Source organism: Megalobrama amblycephala, linkage group LG11 (assembly GCF_018812025.1).
Source record: "Megalobrama amblycephala isolate DHTTF-2021 linkage group LG11, ASM1881202v1, whole genome shotgun sequence".
NCBI classification, from domain to species: Eukaryota; Metazoa; Chordata; class Actinopteri; order Cypriniformes; family Xenocyprididae; genus Megalobrama; species Megalobrama amblycephala.
In genome coordinates, this window is record NC_063054.1 from 14058919 (window position 1) to 14082481 (window position 23563).

General features: G+C 38.9%; 1 protein-coding gene across 1 annotated transcript in view; it reads right to left on the reverse strand.

Moving 5' to 3' along the window:
• Window positions 1-5911: 5911 nt before the first annotated feature.
• The window catches only part of LOC125277761 (sphingosine-1-phosphate phosphatase 1-like), a 20236-nt gene continuing 2584 nt past the window's right edge, over window positions 5912-23563 (reverse strand). Inside the window, exons 2-3 of the mRNA XM_048206263.1 lie at window positions 14612-14701; window positions 5912-7453 (exon numbers count right to left, since the gene is read on the reverse strand). Coding sequence (XP_048062220.1) covers window positions 6902-7453; window positions 14612-14701 — 642 coding nt within the window. The 3' untranslated portion in view covers window positions 5912-6901. The remainder of the gene's footprint in view (window positions 7454-14611; window positions 14702-23563) is intronic.

A 23563-nucleotide genomic window follows, 5' to 3' on the forward strand; every position in this document is an offset into this window, starting at 1 on the left:
AATTCGGTTTAGATCAGGGACGAGAGTTTTAAAGGGTTAGTTCACCCAAAAATGAAAATAATGTCATTTATTACTCACCCTCATGCCGTTGCACACCCGTAGAACCTTCGTTAATCTTCGGAACACAAATTAAGATATTTTAGTTGAAATCCGATGGCTCCATGAGGCCTTCATAGGGAGCAATGACATTTCCTCTCTCAAGATCCATAAAGGTACTAAAAACATATTTAAATCAGTTCATGCGAGTACAGTGGTTCAATATTAATATTATATAGCAACGAGAATATTTTTGGTGCGCAAAAAAACAAAACAAAATAACAACTTATTTAGTGATGGCCGATTTTAAAACACTGCTTCAATAAGATTCGGAGCACAAATGAATCAGTGTATCGAATCATGATTCAGATCGCGTGTCAAACTGCCAACGGCTGAAATCACGTGACTTTGGCGCTCCTGAACAGCAGATTCGATACACTGATTCATTTATGATCCGAATCTTCATGAAGCAGTGTTTTGAAATTGGCCATCATTAAATAAGTCGTTATTTTGTTTGTTTTTTTCCGCACCAAAAATATTCTCGTCGCTTTATAATAATAATATTGAACCACTGTACTCACATGAACCGATTTAAATATGTTTTTAGTACATTAATGGATCTTGAGAGAGGAAATGTCATTGCTCCCTATGGAGGCCTCACGGAGCCATCGGATTTCAACTAAAATATCTTAATTTGTGTTCCAAAGATTAACAAAGGTTTTACGGGTGTGGAACGGCATGAGGGTGAGTAATAAATGACAGAATTTTCATTTTTGGGTGAAGTAACCCTTTAAGAATACAACTCTCGCTTTTCAGTGGCCTATGGTCAAAGTACCTTTAAGACAAGTCATTTCACTCTGCGGCCATCTTTGAAATGCCTCTCAAGCATTCAAGTGCAGCTCCTATCTCTTTGAATGGTTAAACATCAAATTCTCCAAAGCTGTTTGCCAAGCTTTCGATTAAATTTCATATTTGAAATCACCAATGAAATCTGACAACAACTGTCTCCTAAATTTTGTTTCTAAATGCTCGAATCATAACAAAAAAATTTATTTTTCAGGCCAGATCAAGCTAATGCGCATGCGCAGTCCTAAATGCGCATCTCTTGAGGCGCACTCCGGAGCTTCTAAGGGCCGCTGCAGTGACGCGATGACTTTACCAATCGGCGATTGGCTCTTATTTAGAAGGCGGGACTTATTCCGCCATATTGCATGTTGCATCTTCTCCCATTCAAAAAAATATATGGCTCTGTCCCAAATGGCACACTTCACGCGCACTTTCGGTCTTGTGGACTTACAATGGCCGCTGTGTGCGCATGTCTGCAAGACCGTAGGGTGTCCCATTTGTCATTCAAGCTCAAAGAAGGGTGCTCGTGAGCGACACCCTTTGCGGCTGCTATGCACCCTTGATGCGCATTTCTGCTGAGCCCGCAAGACTGTTGTGAGCTACGCAGAGGACATTACGTCATGAAAGTGCAGAAGTCCGTGAGGGTTTAGGGTGCCATTTGGGACAGGGCCTATGAGTGACGCATCTTGTGGCGTTTCGTACAAATTGGTGCTTTGAAGGTGCAGTGTGTAAATTTTAGTGGCATCTAGCGGTGAGATTGCGAATTCCAATATAGAGAAGCTACAGTGGCCAACACAGGACAAAAATGTTGTCTGAGACAGCACAGAGTTGCTAGGTAGGCAAACGCGCTCTGTCGAGCACTTTTTTGAAAGCGTTTTACTTTTTCTTAGTAGATTTGTAGACAGTTTTTAATAAAGTATAATACGACTTATATTGGTCCTGAATAACTCAGTATATTAACCCTCTGGTGTTGTTCGGTCAAAAAAAAAAAAGTTTTGAAATTTTAAAAATCGCTACTTCATCATAATGGTACGAAACTCTGTGACTTTGATGGCAGTCGCTATGTGACCACACAAAAAATTGTAGACTTGATTCAAAAAAAACTAAATGGTCACACTTGTGCTGTTCGCCGTCAAAAATGACCGCCACATTGGAAATGAATGGGAAAATATGTAAAAACACAAAAATATAGAGAATTTTTTGTGTGTACATCTACAAATCATCTACGATGCAGAAAAAAAGTGCACATAAGGAAGGGTGATACTCTAAAATATCAAGAGTACTAAATAGACACACACACACACACACACACACACACAAATGAACTGGTGTGGGTGTAACAATATGACAAAATTGAGCCAGAAGTCTCAAATAAGAGGTTGAGGTCAGATTGATTAACCTCTGATGAAGCATTCCTGGTCATTTCTGTTGAATTTTAATGTTCTATGTGTAACAGAATGTCTTTCTCTGTGTTCAGATTTGACTGTTGTAAAATTAATGCAAAAATTGACACTTCAAACCAACATTTGACCAAAAATTTTTTTTAAAGAATTTATAAGCCTTTTTATATAGAGCTATATATGATTCTGGTGGTTAAACCATGGCATAACAGATGTTTACTCCCACCAGATGGCACTAATCTTGGCACTTGGCAAAAAAAAATTATTTTCAATGGGGGAAAAAATATAATTATTGCATAAATATTAATTAGTACCATTAAATTCTCTCAAAATACAAAACAAAAAAGAAAAAAAATATATATTATTGAACAAAAATATATTACATTGATTTTACTGAGGAGGAAAAAAAAAACTTATTTCAGGTGTTCGGTCACTTCTGACTGCAAACAACACAAGTGTGACTCCCAAATGAACAATACCAGAGGGTTAAGGAATCAATTCAAAAGATTCTCACTATAGTCGCCGGCTATGTTGTAATTATACCGTGCACAAATCAGCAAACAAATCTTTTGGTGAATGGATTTAAGTCATTTAAGTGTCAAAATCCTCACCACTAAATGGACTTTGAATTTCCGTTTTTATGAAGATTAGTTTTTTAATTGTTTTAGCGATTAACTACACCATTACATGATAAATACATTAACATTTCATTTTTTTTAGAACTGGAGGAAAGTTCAAGAATTCATTCCACTGTTCCCCACGATGCACTTTGTACTTACAACCACAAGATGGCGATAAAGTACCTTAAGTTTCGTGCCTGGCATTCTGTGTGAAAGTTCAGTACGAGATGAACTCAAAGAACACAGTTTGATAAAATATGAAAACCATTCCAAATTCTTCCCTGGTAGATGACAAATAAAGTGTTTCCGATATTTAAGTTTACTTTGTCCTGTTTTAAAAGTATAAATATTCTATATTGTAGTCTTATAAGGCCATAAAAACATATTTTTTTGGAATTGGAAAAATGCCATTTATGTCATGTCACGCTACTGATGTCACTGCTTGAAATTTAATCCCAACTACCCTCCCAATAAATAGGTTTTTATTCTGCAGTGAATGTGAAAAAAAAACAAAAACAACAACAACCCGAGTCATACTGCCTTCATGTGCTTTCCGAAATTTCGTACTTCCCACTTCGGAAGTCGTGATTACGAGCTCATCATATTCAAATTTTGATTTGAGATGGCGTTCATGTCCAATTTTTTTAAATAGGAAACTAGTATTTACGATAATTCTGAAAGCACTTGAAGGCAGCATTAATACTGAATGTGGAAAAATACAACCCGAGTTAGTACACAGTCACAGAGCCTAAATATATGTGTATTGTAGGAGGACGATGACTATAGTGTGGAAATGTATGTGCAGTTAGAAAAAAGCGCTAACAGTGTAGGTTAAAATCAATACATCATGTAAAAAGTAGACCTTAGAACTGACAAATTGAGAAACGAGTATGTGTGCCTCTGAGCCTTGCTGGATCTAGAGTACTCAAGCACACACATTTACACTGATAAGAGGAAAACACTGTTGTAAGTGCATTTAGTTGGTCCTAATCAAAAAGCCATTAACCACACAACCACACAAAATGTTCATACTGCTCAGTGATCGCTTTGTAATGGAGTTATTGAATAAAAATGCTAATTTCAGATGACAAAAACACAAATACAGTGTTAATTTATATTAGTTTCTATTCACTGCCAATACAGAAAATGGTAAGAGCATTGCAGACAAGGAGCCATAGATTACAGATACAGGCTCAAAGCTCAGTACGGGTAGGGTGTACCTGCTTCATTCATAATGCATTTCCTTGTATCATCTAGCCATCTTTGATACCCACTTCAGCTCAGTGCACTGTAAAATGAGTGTTGAAAACAGCTTATCATTCAGTTATGGCACATTTACTATATGTATAACTGATCACAATTGAATATATGCACACATTTTTCATTAATTTACTTATACTGGTGCACAGATAAATTGTTTCAAACTCATTTGTGACCATTAAAACATGTTAACAGAAACCTGATAATAAGTTCCACATAATGCACATAAAAAAAAAAAGTTTTGCAAATAAATGTGTAATGATATTTCTGTCACTTGCACCATTAAAACTGTTCACAGAAAGACAGTTGTGGTGTCTTGTGCCTAGTTGGAGGATAAAGTTGCCCTGAAAACAAGGATGCAAGGCACTGGGGTTTCTGAGCAGTGAGCAATGGATGTATATCAGAGATCTGTCCTCTATGGCTTTACAACATTTTCTTGTGAAACTGAACACACTAATAAAATATACTGCAAGTACAGGGCACTAGTTCAATGACAGACAAACATATCAACTACCTAGGTTAATACTGACAACTTGGAATCTGAAAATACATGTTAACATGCCCATATTCATATTTAAACGGTTAAAACTGCAGAAGTGAAGAAAGCAGGGAAGTTCAGTTGATCCATTAAATAAAGCCACACTAAGTGCATTTCTGGAGGAACAAGGATTTCAATTTATCTTCTCCAAACTGCTGACAGTATTGGACAACCTGGATATCTTAAAGGGTTAGTTCACCCAAAAATGACAATTCTGTCATTAATTACTCACCCTCATGTCGTTAAACACCCGTAAGACCTTCGTTCTTCTTCAGAACACAAGTGAGGCCTCCATTGCCAGCATGACAATTAACACTCAATGCACAGAAAGGTATTAAAAACATATTTAAAACAGTTCATGTGACTACAGTGGTTTAACATAGACACCCAATAATATTATAAAGCGACGAGAATACTTTTTGTGTGCCAAAAAAACCAAAATGACGACTTTTCAACAATATCTAGTGATGGGCGATTTCAAAACACTTCTTCATGAAGCTTCAAAGCTTTACGAATCTTTTGTTTATCAAACTGCCAAAGTCACGTGAACTATTGAAATTTCGAAACACTTATGATGTAACAAAGCTTCGTTTACTGAAATTGCATGACTTTGGTACTTCGAACCACTGATTTGAAACAAAAGATTAGAAGAAAAGTCGTTTTTTTTTTTTTTTTTTGGGTGCACAAAAAGTATTCTCATCGCTTCATAACAAAGGTTGAACCACTGTAGTCACATGAACTGTTTTAATTATGTTTTTAGTAGCTTTCTGGGCATTTAAATGTCTTGCTGTCAATGCAGGCTTCACTGAGCCATCGGATTTTATGAAAAATATCTTAATTTGTGTTCCGAAGATGAATGAACGTCCTGAGGGTAAGTAATTAATGACAGAATTTTAATTTTTGGGAGAACTAACCCTTTAAAGCAGTCAAACGGAGACATGCAGAACAGAACAGCACAATCTGACAACACTTGACAGCTCTGAATTATGACTTAATTTAGCCTACCGTTACTAAAAAGGGACATGTTCAGTCAAAAATGAAATTTTAGTCCACATAATGACAGTCAATGGGGTCCAAAAACTAGATCATGTTCCACAGAAGACAACGTTTTACGGGGTTTGACAGTGAATAAATCATTACATGTATTTTCATGTTTGGGTGAACTATCCCTTTATGCAGAACTGGAAGAAAAATGAAAAAACAACAACAGAAATGTTACAAAATCTACTTGTAATTATTTGTTTAAATTAAAATAGTACAATTTTCTTGAGAGTACTGAGCTATTCACTCACTGCGTAAATAATCTCACTGTAGTAATACTTATCAGATGTGTATTGATAATATATTGACAATGGCATTCATATTCAGAGCGGTCTCTTCTAGGCTTGGGTTTCAGAGCAACACATCCACAGGAAGTTCATGTATACAGCATTCATACTGACAGGAAGTTCCCTCCCCTCATTCTCTCAATGCATTACCGCTTATTGTGAGGCCTGAGTTCAACCCGTTTTTAGATAAGAACAGAACTTTCTACAACTCTCAGAATTTGGAGTGTCTTTCCTAAACCGTTGAATGAACCATTGGGTCACAGCATTTCTTCACAGGAGAAGAAACAAGCCCTGGGATAAATGAAAAATTACAAATTGTTATGAGAGCGAGCCCTTTGGAAAACCATGGATACAAATGTCTGACAAGGGTGGTCGCTCAGGTTAGTTCATTTCCGAAGACTGAAAACAGATGAAAAGGACTGTAGACTTAAGACAAAGTCTGTATATAGCGAGAAACATTCCTGCGTATTGGGTTCAGGATGGGTGGGTGTCAGTCTGCTGAGGAGAAACCAATGAAGACAAATGCAGGAAACATCTGAGAATGGCTTTAAACATCACTGAGCTTTGAACAGGTCCTCTGATGATCACATGCACTCACTTTCATGAAAAACAGCGGACTGATCTCCCACAGATGGCAACAAATGTGCCTAAAAACCCTGCTTAAATTTATCAGATTAATAAAATCTAACAAATAAATTAGCATGGAAATGGAGCTAGTGAAATTATCAACATCATGAACATCATACATGTTTGCACCCAAAAGGCTTTTCCAAGTTTGTCGGTTTTGACTACAACTGTGGACCCTGACTAGTCCAGGAAATGTATAGGTTTTAGCTAGGATAAAAAAAAGGGATAATAACAGGGGGGATTTCTTCAGGATAAGCCAAGGAAGCTAAAGAGAAGTGGAACTAGGAATGCACAGCAGTAGGCCACTGTGCCGTAGACAATAAACCGATACGCGAGTTCCACTTGCGCGTGTTGTCTAGCCTTCCTCACGTCATCCGAAGGCACGCCGAAGATCTTGCACGCCAACGGAATCGCCACTACCTTCATGGCAGCCCTGACGGCCAGAAGCACCGCCACTCCCACCAGGAGCCGCATGATTGAGCGGGTCAATAGGGCCCCGTCGATCAGTGGCAGGGTGAGCGGTAGAGCTTCTTCAGGAGGATCTGGCTGCAGACCCAGTTGGTGGTTCAGACGGCATGCCAACGCGGCTCCGGCAGCTGTGGCCAAAGCCTGGGCCGTGTCGCCGCGGGAGGTGCTCCATGAGTCCAACGAGAAAGCCACCAAGCTGAAGCCCACATGCACAAGCAGGACAACCAGAGGGGCATAGCTGTGGGACAGGTAGAACATGTCGATGTCAGCCAGCATGGGGTGAAGGACCGCCAAGATGAGCACACTGTAGAGGAAGCCTATGATCACCTCCTGAAAAGATGAAGGCAAAAGCTTATTAGACATCAAGTCAAACGTTATGCTGATTTTGTTTATACGTGGTGCCATTTTTAGACAAACTGGCATTTCTCATTGTTTATTGCTACTGGCCAGGCAAACACATGAAGGTTAGTGAAAACAGGTGTGGTATTGCTTGATACAAAGTGAACTGTATATAAACACCCATTACAGAACAGGACTCAGTTGTGTGCAGAATTAACTAAAACATCCATAGCATAAAAAAGTTAGGGTTAGTTCACCCAAAAGTGAAAATTCTGTCATTTATTACTCATCCTCATGTTGTTTCAAACCCGTAAGACCTTCGTTCATCTTCGGAACACAAATTAAGATATTTTTCATAAAATCCGATGGCTCAGTGAGGCCTGCATTCCCAGCAAGACAATTAACACTTTCAGATGCCCAGAAAGCTACTAAAGACATATTTAAAACAGTTCATGTGACTACAGTGGTTCAACCTTAATATTATAAAGCGACGAGAATACTTTTTGTGTGACAAAAAAAAACAAAAAAAACACAATTACGACTTTAACAATATCTAGTGATGGGCGATTTCAAAACACTGTTTCATGAAGCTTTTTACTAATTTTTTGTTTTAAATCAGTGGTTCGGAGAGCGTATCAATCTACCAAAGTCACGTGATTTCAGTAAACGAGGCTTCGTTGCGTCATAAGTGTTTCAAACTTTCAATAGTTCACATGACTTTGGCAGTTTGATACCTAAACCACTGATTCAAAACAAAAGATTCGTAAAGCTTTGAAGCAGAGTTTTGAAATCAGCCATCACTAGATATTGTTGAAAAGTCATTATTTTGTTTTTTTGGTACACAAAAACTATTCTCGTCGCTTTATAACATTAAGGTTGAATCACTGTAGTCACATGAACTGTTTTAAATATGTTTTTAGTAGCTTTCTGAGCATTGAAAGTGTTAATTGTCTTGCTGGGAATGCAGGCCTCACTGAGCCATCGGATTTTATGAAAAATATCTTAATTTGTGTTCCGAAGATGAACGAAGGTCTTACGGGTTTGAAACAACATGAGGATGAGTAATAAATGACAGAATTTTCATGTGAACTGACCCTTTAAACCCATGTTCAGGGCACTTCTCCACTTTGTGTGAGATTTCACAGAGAGTAGACGTCCAAAGTCTTTCCTAGTGTCTTCCAGCTCACTGTTTCTTACACTGCACTGCAGCCTGAACATTGGGAACTGGTCTTGTAACATTCTTCCTTCAGACTTCAGACTCTGCTTTTAGATATTTTAAGTCAATTCTGACCTTGTAATTTCTTTGCAAACCAAGGAGAGTCATTTTTTAATAAATGTGTTAAACTCATATTTATTTAAAACATTCTTACAATCACAAACTTTTACACAGTAGTGTACCAGTACCTTTTAAATCAGATCTTTTCAGTGAATCAGTTGGTCCAGACTCAACGATCCAGTCAAAATTTGAAGCATCCAGCACTTTTATGATACTTTTTGCCTCATCTTTGCATGACAGCCCCAGTTTCATTATAAAGAAATGATACAGAGTTCTGCACAAATTTTTATTGTCCACAGAAGTCAAAAGGGTTTGGAAAGACATTAGGTAGTACAGTAAATGATCTATTTCCCCCTAGTCGCCTGATCTGAAGTGGTGCATGTTCAAGGTTAACAGAAGATTAGAGACTGACTTTGGACGCCTCGTGATAACACTACGATCTGATCGTCTTCATGCGATACACTCATGCTGATATGTACTAAAAATGGGTCAAAGGTCAAAGAAACCTGCAGAATCAGCAGAAGGAACTCTCTCTTTAGAGATTGCAGACACCTAGATCTGACAGATGTGTGGCCTGTTTGACCTGTTTGACACACGCTTCTCCATATACTGCAGGACAAAAGACTAATTCTTTCCAGCACAGTCTCCCATTTTACATCTTCCCACTGTACTCCTGCTCTAGTCCTTCCCTATATCACTCTTTTTAAGTTACAGGGCTGAAAGGTTGCTGGAAAGATCTAAGCACTCTTTGAGACTTTTTTTTTTCGTAATCCTTTCTACCAAAGCTCTTTGATCACAGGCTTTTCGGTTCTAAGCTGTCAAACAGCCCATCAGGGGCTCAACAATAAGGATTTTTCAATCCTGGCCTGGTTGGTCCACTAGTTCAGATTTTTATATGCCTTGCTAACATTTTGACACAAATAAAATAAATATTTTTAGCAACATATTTAAAGGGTAAGTTCACCCAAAAATGAAAATTCTGTCATTAATTACTCACCCTCATGTCGTTCCAAACCCGTAAGACCTTTGTTCAGAACACAAATTAAGATATTTTTGATGAAATCTGTGAGCGTCCGATCTGGCGTCCGATAGACTGTAATGCAATTACGACTTTCAAAGCCCAGAAAGGTAGTAAAGACATTGTTAAAATAGTCCATGTGACTATAGTGGTTCAATTTTAATGTTATGAAGTGACGAGAATACTTTGTGGACGACCAATTTCATGTTTGAATTTAGTGTAAATTGTTAATACACTAATTGTTAAGTGTTAAAAATGAAATATTTGATAATTTATTTGATTTTTCTATTAACTATAGAAATTTATACTTGAAGGGATTCTGTTACACACATCGGTTCTCCCGCATCAAGAAAGTACATTTGAGATTCCAAAAGAACCGATGTATGGCTGAGCTTCTGTTTACCATATTTGATGAGCTCTGTGTGCATTGATCAATGTTTTACATATGAATCCTGTCAATTCATACAGATTACTTTTACAATGAACTTTTTAAAATGTCAAAGTTCTGGTTTCATAGACTTTCAGTGGAGGGAAAGAGATCCCTCAGGCTTCTATAAAAATGTCTTAATTTGTGTTTCAAAGATGAACAAAAGTCTTATGGGTTTGAAACGACATGAAGGTAAGATGTCATGAAAGCAAGATGCTGAAAAAGAGAGATATGATACAACAGCCAAAGACATCAATGTGTACAACCAAAAAAAAAAGTTGATATATGCAATGAATTGCTATTAAATTTATTCAATTAAACAGATAGCCATTAATAAACCTACTTTGTCTGAAAATAAATGGTGCAAAACATGAATGATTTGTTGATAATATAACTTGTAACTACTGTTTGTTTCCAAATTATTCTCATTGATGTTATTCAGCTGGATAACTTTGACTTGGCATACATAAATCAGCACAATTTGCAATGTTCACATAACATTAAAAAAAAATGTGTGTGTGTTCAATCAACATAAGATATAGTGGACCATGGACCGGCCCAATAGGGCAAGTGACAGTTCTGTCTAACGTCCACTCTCACACTGGCCACAGGTCATCGAAACATCCTTAAAGTCACAGACTTCAGTGGATTAAACGGTTCCTACAATATTCACACACTAGACTTCCTAAATCATTGGGTGTGCAGATTTCCACAAAGATGATTCAGCCACCTTCATCGAGAGCACAGCCTTAAAATAACAAGGTTCCCATCACCTAGGCAACCAGCATCTGCTTTCTAAATCTGTCCGCTCACACCAACAGCATTTAAACAGATAAAGACACACAGCATTTATAAAAATAACAGGTGTGTGAAGTTGGTCGTAATCGTTACTGCATGTGAAGCCTGCAGAACTGATGACTAATACACAGCATGTCAATCTTGATGACTAAAGCAAAGTTTGTTTTTCGAGCCGTCTACACATCAAAATGTAAATGATCACCACTGGCTCATACAAACCCAAGGGAAGCAATTATGCAATCAGAGATCTTCTGTGAGGAAAAGAGTGGAAAACAGACGAGCATTAGAAGATCAGATGATACTGAGTCAGCTGTGATGACTCACTGATTTGCTTCGTTTCAGGAGCTCTACTGACAGGAAAGGGTTGCAAAGACTGAAGCAGCATATATTAGGCTTCTTCTTGAACTGATACCAAAACCTTAGTCACGAAGCTACTGGAAAGTTCCTCGAGCTCAAAAGCTGTGGAGAGAGCAAATTATAGCGGACAGCTGAAGGTGCCAGAACTACATAAAAACATATTAAAATGCTCAGAATAACTATTGTGCACACTTACTAGTGCAACTGTTTGACATGGTCATAGTCTTTAAAAGGTTTGTTCATCCAAAAATGAAAATTCTGTCATCATTTGACAAGTTCATTTGCAAAATCCAATAAACATCAAGTTTAAAAAAAAAAATGAACTGAATGCCGTGCTTTTTCTCTTACACATAGCAAGTTCTGAACCCTAAATCCATTTTGTCACAAAAGCAGTATTGTCCACTGTCAAGACAAGTTCACGTTTTACAGCAGAAACCGACAAGCAACCCTGCCGTTTATGAACACAACCCAATAAGTCAGTTTTAGCGAATCAGCACGCAGTATTCACTTCAGGTGACAAGGCTGCTATTCACTAGCTGAGGGGAGTTTCGTCAAAAGCTGACTAAAAGTGATCGAGGATTTATAATTTTGACTCCTGCAACTCCTTGTACACTATACACATCTTACATGCTGAACACTTGGTTGTCCGTTTGCGTTTGTGTGTGTGAGTGCGCACACGTTTGTCTTTGTCAGTGTCGGGGAAAGTTACTTTTAAAAGTAATGTATTACAATATTGCGTTACTCCCTAAAAAAGTAACTAATTGCGTTACTTGGTTACATTTTATGGAAAGTAATGTGTTGCATTACTTTTATGTTACTTTTTCTGACCTGTGCTTGCTTGTTTGTTTTTTAATAACAAAAAAGTTCTATTTTTGGCAAATGTAAAGGCCCTTTCACACCAAAAGTGAAATGAATAAACTTCAGGCTGATCACAAATGTGATGATTATCTAAAGTCATTTTTGCTTATTAGTATGGTTGAATTGGATCATCGAAGGTAAGCAACAAAGACATTGGTAATAAAGTGAAATTAAATACATAAAAGTATATTTTTAATTTAATATATTGAATCATTGCTGTTCTGTGCAATATTTCTGAGATTGCATTTCTCTGTTTTGTTTTTTTAATTTTGAGTAATACTGACTCCTTATCACACTTTTTGTGCAAGTGAGATAAGTAAGTAAATGCTCACATTTAGTCGAGAAATACAATAACCATCATATTTACACACAACACCTATGCACTTACTCACAATTTCTCTCAACATGAGGACAGCAGAGATGTCAGTCAATAAATGGGAAAACAAAGTAACTTGCGTTACTTATTTGAAAAAGTAACTCAGATATTTTGTTGTAAATTTAAAAGTACTAGTTACTTAAAAAAAAGATTACTTTTTTACTTAACTCAAGTTACTTGTAATGCGTTACCCCCAACTAGGGCTGGGCGATATATCGTATGTGATTGTCACGTGCATTTCATCAGTAAAGCCGGTTCCCTGATTACCGCTAAATCGCCATCACCTGCTTTCAAATGGAGCGGCATTTAATAGACAGAGCCGTAGTTCACTGACAAGCTACGCAATATCACATTCATTATTGAAGGCGATTCATCTGCGATAATGAACGCAATATTGCTTGTCAGTGATTACGGTTCTGTCTATTAAATGGCGCTCCATTTGAAAGCAGGTGATGGCGATTTACGGTAATCAGGGAACCGGCTTTACTGACGAAATGCGCGTGACAATCGCATACGATATATCGCCCAGCCCTACCCCAACACTGCTATCTGTGTATGTACGTGTATGTGTGTGTGTACGTGTGTGTGAGTAAAGAGAGTGTGTGTATATGTGCACATGTGTTTGAGTGTTTTAACTGAATTACATTGGAGTTATCTGCTTTTGTTTAACCTGAAAAAACGACTGTTGGAGTTATCTGCTTTTGCTAAAAAAAAAACGTTATATATATATATATATATATATATATATATATATATATATATATATATATATATATGTACAAATGCTTACAATGAACTTTAATTTTGTAAGTTACCTGTATTTTTTTTTAGTTATTATTAGGGCTGGGTAAAAAATATCAATTTCGCGATTTTAATCGATTCTCATTTTTACGAACTGATATCGATTCTTAAATCCCAAGAATCGATTAGTCTAGTCTGTTTTCAGTTGATGAATGAATAAGCAGAATATGTAGCGCTTCCCATCCAATAAATCGCAACAATCTTTGTGCATTGTTACTTTTGATATGAAGCAAAGTCTCAGATTTCAAATGACGTCCATCTTATTATGAGATTCAAAAAATAAATGCCGCTGTTTAATGTGACGTGACGGATCACTTTAGGGCCTCAGTTAAAGAGAAGCAGCAGCACGAGCTCATGTGAACATCCTCTCCTCCGCTTTAATACCAGTTACAGCGCGAAATAAACATTAATAAACATCTGAAGGTATGTTAAAATATACAGTACAACTTACCAAAATCCGTATCATGTCTCTTGTAATAGCTCAATCAGTGTTTCAACCTCGGAAAGACGTAAATAAAACAGCTTGGAAACAATGTCACATAATGTCACATTTACCTCAGAAAAACATATTCAGTGACCATAAACTCGTTAGTCGTCTAGAAGAGTGAACTCTAGAAAGTGGCATTCTGATAAATATAGCTATGAACCGTTACATATTCATTATAATGTTCTTCAATATTTAATGCATGTTTGAATAAATCAGTTACGACGGCCACGATTTAAATGTTTATATTTAAAAAAAAAAAAAAAACTAATTGGAGTAGAAATATGATTATGTAATTCTAAACTTTATTTATTATAAAAAAACATAACTGAGTGTAATTAAAGTGTTTGTTTATAAATAAGTTAATTTAACCTTCAATATTATAGTAAAGTAGTACCAACTGACTCCCATGTGTAGTTTACAGTATTAGTTGAGATTTTTTTCCTCTAAAAAATTTGCCATGTACTGTAACTGATATACTACATCCAAAATAATCAATATCGAATCGAAGCGAATCGAATCGCAAGCGTATGAATAGAAATCAAATTGAATCGTGAAAATTGTGTCAACACCCAGCCCTACTTATTATTACTTAATCAAAACAACCCAACTGCAGTTTGATTGATATTACCTGGAATGCACAATAAAAAAAACATGATTTATGAAAAATAACAAAAACTAAGTTATCTGTATTTGCAAATGTACTCTTCATTTACTTGACAGAATGATTAAATGTGATGAAAAGATTACTCACCAGGACAGAGTGCATGCCCATATAAACCCTGCTGATGCACACGAGGACACTCCAGAACAGAGCTGCACTCAATCCAATCATGAAAGGGTACTGTTGAACACACAGAGACGAAAGATTCATAAGGGAACTGCAGTTTAATAGGCAGTAAGGTAATATCATCAATGTTAAAAAAAAAAAAAACATGATCGAAATTGTTTACAGTGTAGAAAAATTATATTCTAGGCTAGCAATAAAATACAAATGATCCAATTTATACAAATATAAATTATCCAATTTAAACAGTGCATAGTGTACACTACTGTTCAAAAGGTTGGGGTCAGTAAGACTTTATAAAAAGGACATCACAGGAATAAATTACATTTTAAAATGCATTCAAAAGAGAAAGGGTTGTTTTGAATTGTAATAATATTACACAATATTACTGTTTTTTTAAGCAAATAAATGCATCCTTAGCAAGCTTAAGAAGTTCAAAAAGAAAATCTTACTGACCCCTAACTTTTGAATACGTGTTCCCCTCCAACTGTCCCACACATATGCATATAACATGCTATATATACTGTATGTACAGGGCCAGATTTACCTCATATTGTGATAGTCAAAAGACATTTTGCCTCTAGCCGAAACAATCAGCACTGCCGCTTCTGCTCTGCTCAAGCTTCGGCGTGCAATGTGAAATGAATGCTCTAATCTGTTAACATGGTCGGCAAAAAAAAAAAAAAAAAAAACATGCGCAGCTTGCACTCTGCTTACACACCTACTATGAAACATGCCTTTAGTAAAAGCTCATAACTTACAGTACCTATGATGATCAACCACAAATTAAGCAACAGTATCAGGACAGAGTGGGTCCTTAAGAGTCTATCAAGGATTTGGACCAGAAGGCACACAGTTAATGTAAGCTCATATGTTTGATGAATTCCTAAACATACTTCAAAGGTGATGTTACACGGGGCAACTTTTTGAGCAATGTTGCCGAGCAATGTTGTTTGTGCACTTTCCCAGTGAGAATGGGCAATCAAATTTCTATCTGGATACTTTAGAATGAAATTTGTTGCCCATTCTCAATGGGAAAGTGCCCAAGCAACATCGCTCTGGCAACACTGCTCAAAAAGTTTCCCTCTGTATCATCACCTTAATATTTTAGAGGCAGACCAAGCACAGTTGGAAGAGAAGTGGATCGAAGTAGCTGCTGATCTGCAGAAATGCTGGATTTCTCATCATTCAGACAACAAATCTATTTGTTTTTTGGCATTCGACTGAACTTTCTCTCTGTGCTCATGCATTTCATTTCGCTCCAGTAGTCTGGGCAATATACCAGTACCTCCCACAAACCCATCAACATTGACTACCCTGTGTATATGTTAAAGATTTGAGCTGACTTGACCTCACTGGTTCTCATCTGCAACTTCCAAAATAAAGTTTAATCTTCAGTTTCCCTGAAAAATGAAGAAACCTCTTTTACCATTTAAGTACAATGGTTGTTAAAGTACAAACATGAATACAAAACTTCTAGTTTGGCCATTGGCCAAATACTTGAATCAATCATCTACAGAAAACCAACAGGCTATTGTTTCTAGTTTCCTGCTAAATTTAAGAGGATATGAAAGCAAGAAAATAAACTATAGAGACTGTTCCGTTTTGTGCTCAAACAGATGGATAAGACTTCAGCCTTCAGTGGGTACACAGCACATTATCAGTGCTGACTTCAGAGAAAGTGTTGGGAAAACAAAATCATCCATAAGAATATATCAAAAGCAAGAGACTGAGAAAAGCACCAAAAATCTCTGGTGTATATAAAAAGAGATATCATAAGCAATAGCACAACCTCTTCTGACTGTATGCTAATTATTGTTGAATGTAATGATTTCTTTGACACCAATAAGCATATGATTCAGACAACCCAGCAGAGAAATCCATATTTATGAATAATACTGTGCACTACACAGAGCTTTAGTGGTTAAGTAACAAAGCCTGCATATTTTTTAAAAATATGGAGATTAATGTCCTGTCTGGAAATGCATTCACTGGAGAACCTTGATTTGCCAGATGAGTCAGTTCTACAATAATATGGAAAAGTAAAAATTTTTCCACTGAATGCAACAGACTAAGGAGTAAGGACAGACAACTTTTGTGATTTGTAAATCAATGTTTGAGGAACGTTTGAGGAAAACAAGTCCTTCTAGCATGTCAACATTAAACTGCATGAACTTCCCAAAGCATGGGCAAATGAACTGAACTAATATAGAAAGTAAAAACATATAACTTCCCCTCAAGAGAAACAGCTTATTTCAGTGTTTAGCTGCGCGGCCTATGGCGACAGAACGCGTGAACTTTCCCCTCTGCACGAAGAAGATGGACACGGCGAGTGCGTTGGATGCCTGGGCAAGTCCCATGCGGATGATGCGCTTACCGGCGGCTCATGCCCACACTGCGAGTGCATGAGTCTGGCGTCTCTGCGCTCGCGGGCCGCCTTCTTCAAAGAGAACGACCCACTCAATCAGCGCTACACTCAATGGCCATCTTCCAGGTGCTCCAGGCCAAACTTCTCCACTCCCTGGACGAGTCTGGCATCGACGCGCCTGCCTTCAGAGACCTCCGCAGCGCCACTGATTTAGCCCTGTGGGCCACGAAGGCCATGGCCCAGGCCATTGGCAGATCAATGGCCAGCCTGGTAGTGCTGGAACGCCACTTGTGGCTCAACCTGACGGAAATTAAAGATCAGGACAAGACTGCCTTCCTGGACGCCCCGTGTCCCTGTCAGGACTCTTTGGACCAGCGGTAGAGGGATTCACGGAGCGATTCATGGCTGCTCAGAAGTCTTCTCAAGTGATGAGACACTTTTTGCCAAAACGCTCAAGCTCTGCGTCTGCTTCTAGCCGGCCCAGGCCTGTGCCGGCTCAGCAGACGAAGCCTGCCCCCTCTGCTTCTCAAGCAGCGCCGCCCAAAGAGCACCACCAGCGCCCACGCCCTTCCAAGCGCTCGTCCTTCCCCAGACGCCAGGGACCCCGGCCCAGGATTGCGCTGGACCCGGCGATGCCGAAGTTGTCCTGATCTGCGAAGAAGGAAGAGGATTGGGGCATGTCTCGCCGCGGCCGGACCACCCCAAAAGCTCTCTCGTGCAATCTCCCCTCCGCCTCGTTTATCTCTGGGCGTGGGAGAAACACAGCCTACTGTAACAGGGCCCGCAAGTGTTGCGTCCTTTCCAACCGCCGTTTTCACGGCGACCCAATTTTTAAACACTCCACAAAAGAGCGAATTTCCTCTTCCACCCATCTTGGTGTACGGCCCCCTCTTAAGCGGGCCGTCATCCGATGTTATTCTCCCTCTTGCCGCCCGGGCCGAGGCTTGGAAAGCCATCCCTGGGGTGTCAAGCTGGATTCTAAAAGTCATAAGCCAGAGCTACTCACTCCAGTTTGCCAGAAGACCTCCGTGCTTTGGCGGGGTTATTCAGACTTTGGTACAAGCGGACGACACGCATGTCCTCCGAACCGAGGTTTTAACTCTGTTAAGGAAAGGGGCTATAGAAATAGTTCCCTTCCCAGAGAGCGAGTCGGGCTTTTACAGCCACTACTTCTTGGTTCCAAAGAAAGACGGCGGTCTCAGGCCCATTCTGGACCTCAGGTTATTGAACCTTTCCCTCATGAAGCGAAAGTTCAAAGTCCTGACGCTGAATTATCTCAAAGCAGATCCTCGCGCAGATTTGCCACGAGGACTGGTTCTGCTCGCTGGATCTGAAGGATGCTTACTTTCACATCCAGATAGCCCCCCATCAGTTCGGCCTGCTTCGCAGGCGATTCTTGAGATTCGCGTTCGAGGGTGTGGCTCACCAATATACGGTCCTTGAGGAAAGCCCTTCGTGCTCTCCCTGGCTCCTCGCACTTTTACGAAGTGCATGAACGCGGCACTTTCCCCTCTGATGCTGTCTCGGAACAACGTCCCCTCAGATGGGAATACGCGATCTCTTCGCCTCAGAAGAATTATGCCCAACCTATTATTCAGGATGACTGGCCCACACTGGCCCATACCCTTCTTTATGCTTTTCCCCTGATCGCCCTGATCCCTCGTTATCGCAAATCAGGGAAGACAAACACAGAGTTCTGTTAGTGGCCCCACTCTGGAGGAGCCAGATTTGGACCTCACTGTTCAGCCTTCCAGAGCCCCTTCCGATCCCCTGAGACGAGACCTTCTCCTCAGCGAACAGAACAATTGGCACCCGCAGCCGGAGTGGGCCTACATCTGTGGACCCTCGGGAGCCGTCTGACCTCCCGAGGAAGGCTAGATACCATTTCCCAGGGAAGCCCTGTCCACGAGACGCCTCTACGCCCAGAAGTGGTCGCTCTTTGTTAGCTGGTGTTCCACACGCAACATAGTCCCGGAGGAGTGCGACGTATCTTCTATACTGTCCTTCCTCCAGGAGCGTTTGGAATTGGGGCGGGCCCCCTCCACGCTCAAAGTTTACGTAGCAGCCATTGCAGCGTTTCACTCGCCCATCGCTGGACAATCAGTAGGGCGGAACGATCTTGTTATAAAGTTTTTGAGGGGCTCCAGGCGATTGCATCCTCCTCGACCCCTGACCGTTCCCCCCTGGGACATTTCCTTGGTCCTCAGAGCTCTTAAAGGTCCTCCTTTCGAGCCACTGCATCTAGCGGGCCTCAGGCCCTTAACGCTTAAAACCGCCTTGCTACTTGCGTTGGCGTCGGTTAAGCGTGTTGGCGATTTGCAGGCACTCTCTGTGAGCCCTGCATGCCTTGAATTCGGGCCGAACGACTCTGTGGTCGTTCTGAAACCGAGGGTTGGCTACGTTCCCAAGGTGCTCTCAACCCCATTCAGAGCACAGGTCATTTCACTCTCTGCGCTTCCCCCTTCGTCGGACGAGCAAGAGTTGGAATCATTATGCCCCGTCAGGGCTCTACACGTCTACATCGAGCGATCACAGCCTTTCTGGCAGTCTGATCAGCTTTTTGTCTGTTTTGGTGGCCGCACCAAAGGGTCTCCGGTCTCAAAGCAGCGTCTTTCACGATGGACTGTTGACGCTATAGCTCTCTGTTACTCCTCTGTGGGCGCAATTTGCCCCATCGGAGTTAGAGCCCATTCCACTAGAAGGCATGGCTTCGTCGTGGGCCTGGTCCAGTGGAGTCTCTATCAAAGACATCTGTGAGGCGGCCGGCTGGTCTTCGCCGTCCATTTTTGTCAGGTTCTATCAGTTGGACGTTCCGACCTTGCAAGCTCGGGTCCTTTCAGTGTAAATTTGCGGCCTCTATGTGTTCCGCTTTTTGCACAACCTAGGAGTTCTCTCCTTGTAGTGTAACAGGGTAACGGCGGCTTCGGCCTTTCACTTGTCCTTTGGTCCAACTTGTCTATGAAAGAACCAATGACGATGCAGTTACACTGCGTTATTGAAAAAGGCTTCAGTAGCGGGGAAAAAGGGAGACTTTTCCCCCATACGCAGTACTCGTTTCGTATCTCAGGGAACCGAGGTTACGTTAGTAACCGAGTACATTCTGTTTATTCTAAGCAAGTACTGCAGTTTTGTAGTCTGCCACTTTAAATGCTCGAGCTCTTTAAAGCAAGAAGGATTCTGACTGGCTTTTTATTGTTCATCAACTGAAAAAACGATTATTCAAAAAAAAATACTGTTTCTCTGTTATAGTTGGGGTGTGGACTTTGCTATTCTTTTATACTTAGAATGATTTTTGGCCTGAAGGCCCATTCACACCAAGAATGATAACTATAAAGATAACTACAGTGTTTCCCATACATTGACTAGACTGTGGCAGCCCGCCACATTCTAATTTGTCCCGCCACAGTCTCAAAATGAAACGGAAATTAGGTTTGTCGTGATATTTAAATAACCGTATGATAATTGCTCTCTTTTATATGGCAAAAGTGGGAGTCATAGAGCAAAATAGATAGACTAGCACCAATTAAGTTTTCGTGCACTATATTCAAATTAATCTGAAGCTATTCCATAGCCTCATGTGAAGGAGTACATTGATAAGTTCACGGTCAGAAACTCGTCTTCCCTCCGTTGCAGCTGTCAATCATTCAGCTCTCAAACAGCGCAGCGCGTTCGGTAACGACAGTCAGCATGGTAAAACTCTCCAATATGATATATTCCCATTATAATACTTGATATGTAGATAGGGCTGTGGATTTGCATAAAATGACTTTATCTTGCTGGAATTTATTGCTGTTTCTGAATGATGTTAGATCGCACAACACAAGGACTATGAATTTGCGTCACACGCACAATAACTGGAATTTTAAAAAGTGAGAAGAAACAGATGATTAATAAACTGTTAGAAGCAGATATACACAGGGATTCTCTTTGTACCGTGAACTTTTCAATGCGCGGCGCAACTGCGCGCTCTGACTCCACATTGCTTCAAGCACATCATTCTGTACTCAAGATGCGCATTAGCGTTTTTTTGCTGCTGTTTTGAAGCGTTTAATATTATTGTGGTTTTGCACACTGAAAGATTATTAATAGCCTATTTTGTTCTGTCGTATCTATCATATCTTGTTGCCCCATTAAAAAGCTGCACAATACATTTAAAATAACGTCTTTTAATCTTACATATAATTATTTACATATAAATCGGGGGTTTTTTTTTCATTTCACAAGAATACAAATAGTAATTTTAAACATTTTATTACCATTTGGATTTATAAAATTACTGTGCAAAGTTGTTGTTTTTTTCCCAAAAAAAATTAGGCTAGAATACTTTTTGCTGCTGAATTATATAGGCTACTCACCTAGTTTACTTATTTATTTATTTGGTCAGCTAATGATTATATATTTTTATTCATTTGTTATTTTTCTCTATAATGAAGTAATGTGTTAAGTGCATTCTGGATTGTTTAACAAATCAAAGAGTGACCATTAGTTCCACAAATACAGATGTATAGATACAGGCTCCCACTAATAAATTAATTCAACAAAGGTAACCTCTTTTGCTACATATTTTTAATGGTTTTATGGTTTTAATTGTATACTCTACATGTTTGACCACTGATGAACTATCTTTTAGCCTACTATATGTTGTGTATGTGACAAATGTGCCATCACTACCATCACCAATAAATAAATAAATTACTAATAAAGCACAAATTGTTTACAAGAGAACAAATTTCTTCATTGATCTAGTCACTTAATTTTGCTCTCAGAATGCACCAGATTTAAGCATTTAAATTTAAAATGTACAAAATTGGCATGCCCCGGACCCCACTAGAGGAACCGATGACCACCCACCACAGTCTTACAAAATCCTGTGGGAAACACTGTAACTATAATGATAAATATATTTGTGTCCACACCAAGCTCACAGGCTGCAGTTTTTGAAATGTGTTCAATATTTTTTTTACTATTCTTGTTGCATTTACACAGTTTTAACCAGCAGATGTCCTCAGCATGCTATGTTTCCAGTGAATAGCTAGTGTAATTGATCTAATCTAACAGTGAATTTAGCTGGCAAAATAGTGGAATAAAAACAACGGCTAGTCTTTTTCACTGCAACTTCAAAGAAAGCAAGCTTCAAACTAGTGCTGGATACCTGAGGTAATATTATGTTACACTGTTTGCTAGCCTGGCATAATGATATTATCATTAATACTTCTCAGCATTTACTCCGAGTATATAACAGATTGTTTTCCATATATCAATTTTCTTTAAAGTATCCTTAAAAAGGGGGTTTGACTTGTCAAACAGTTGTGGCTTTTTCTGGACCATGGCGATTAACTTCTCTGCAATGTCGTCTGACATTTTAAATGCACAAGCCCTTAAATTAAAATGGATTCTGATTGGCTGTCAGTGTTTTATCGTTCAACAACTGGAAAAAATCATTCTGAAAGTGATCCCAACTATATCGTTATCATTATACCTGTAGTGTGGACACTGACAGTGCTTTTCTTTTACATTTAAAATGATTTTTAAAACTATATCTTTATTATTATATTTATAGTTATCATTCTTGGTGTGAACTGGCCTTATGCCTTAAATTTTAAGGGTAACTTACATATTTTTAACAGCCAATTTACCCTAAGGATGATGAAAAGCTGGGATCGAATGTATGTAGAGTATGTATGTATATAGAGACTGCAAAACCTTTATGTTCCTTTATGTTCCTGCCCTTTAAAGGGTTAAGGGCGATTAATGAGAACTAAAGGGCAATACAATTAAAGGGCAATTAATGAGAACTAAAGGGCAATTCGTGGCAATACAACATGTTTTGAGAGCATTACACAACTCTCTTGATGCTACATCAACAGCTGAGGTATGATGTGAAAACACATCCTTATCAGCCCCTTTTACTGGGTTCACATCCCAGGTTCACTAGGTTCACAACTTAATGCACTGCATTCAGGGACTATGCAATACGTTCTTTAATACAGTAAAAAAAAATATTAGTGCATTTTGGAGCATTTCATTTATTCTTCAATAACATTTTCTAAAGGAATTAGCTTCAGACAAATGATAAATTAAAACTCTTAAAAGACTTGACACCACTGACTGCACTAGTATTTATCCCAAATCCTATATTAAAAATATTTCTTATGTCATTAAACACACACACACACTGAAGAAGGCCTGAAAGTCAAAAAGTGTACTTTTCTGCTTGTGTAAAAAAAATAAAACAACAACAAAAAACACATACGAGACGAGAGAGCGTGGTGTAAACGACCTCGTTGAACTGCATTATGTCTTTAAAGGGTTGGTTCACCCAAAAATGAAAATTTTGTCATTTATTACTCACCCTCATGCCGTTCCACACCCGTAAGACCTTCGTTCATCTTCGGAACACAATTTAAGATATTTTTGTTGAAATCCGATGGCTCAGTGAGGCCTGCATAGCCAGCAATGACATTTCCTCTCTCAAGAATCCATAAAGGTACTAAAAACATATTTAAATCAGTTCATGTGAGTACAGTGGTTCAATATTAATATTATAAAGC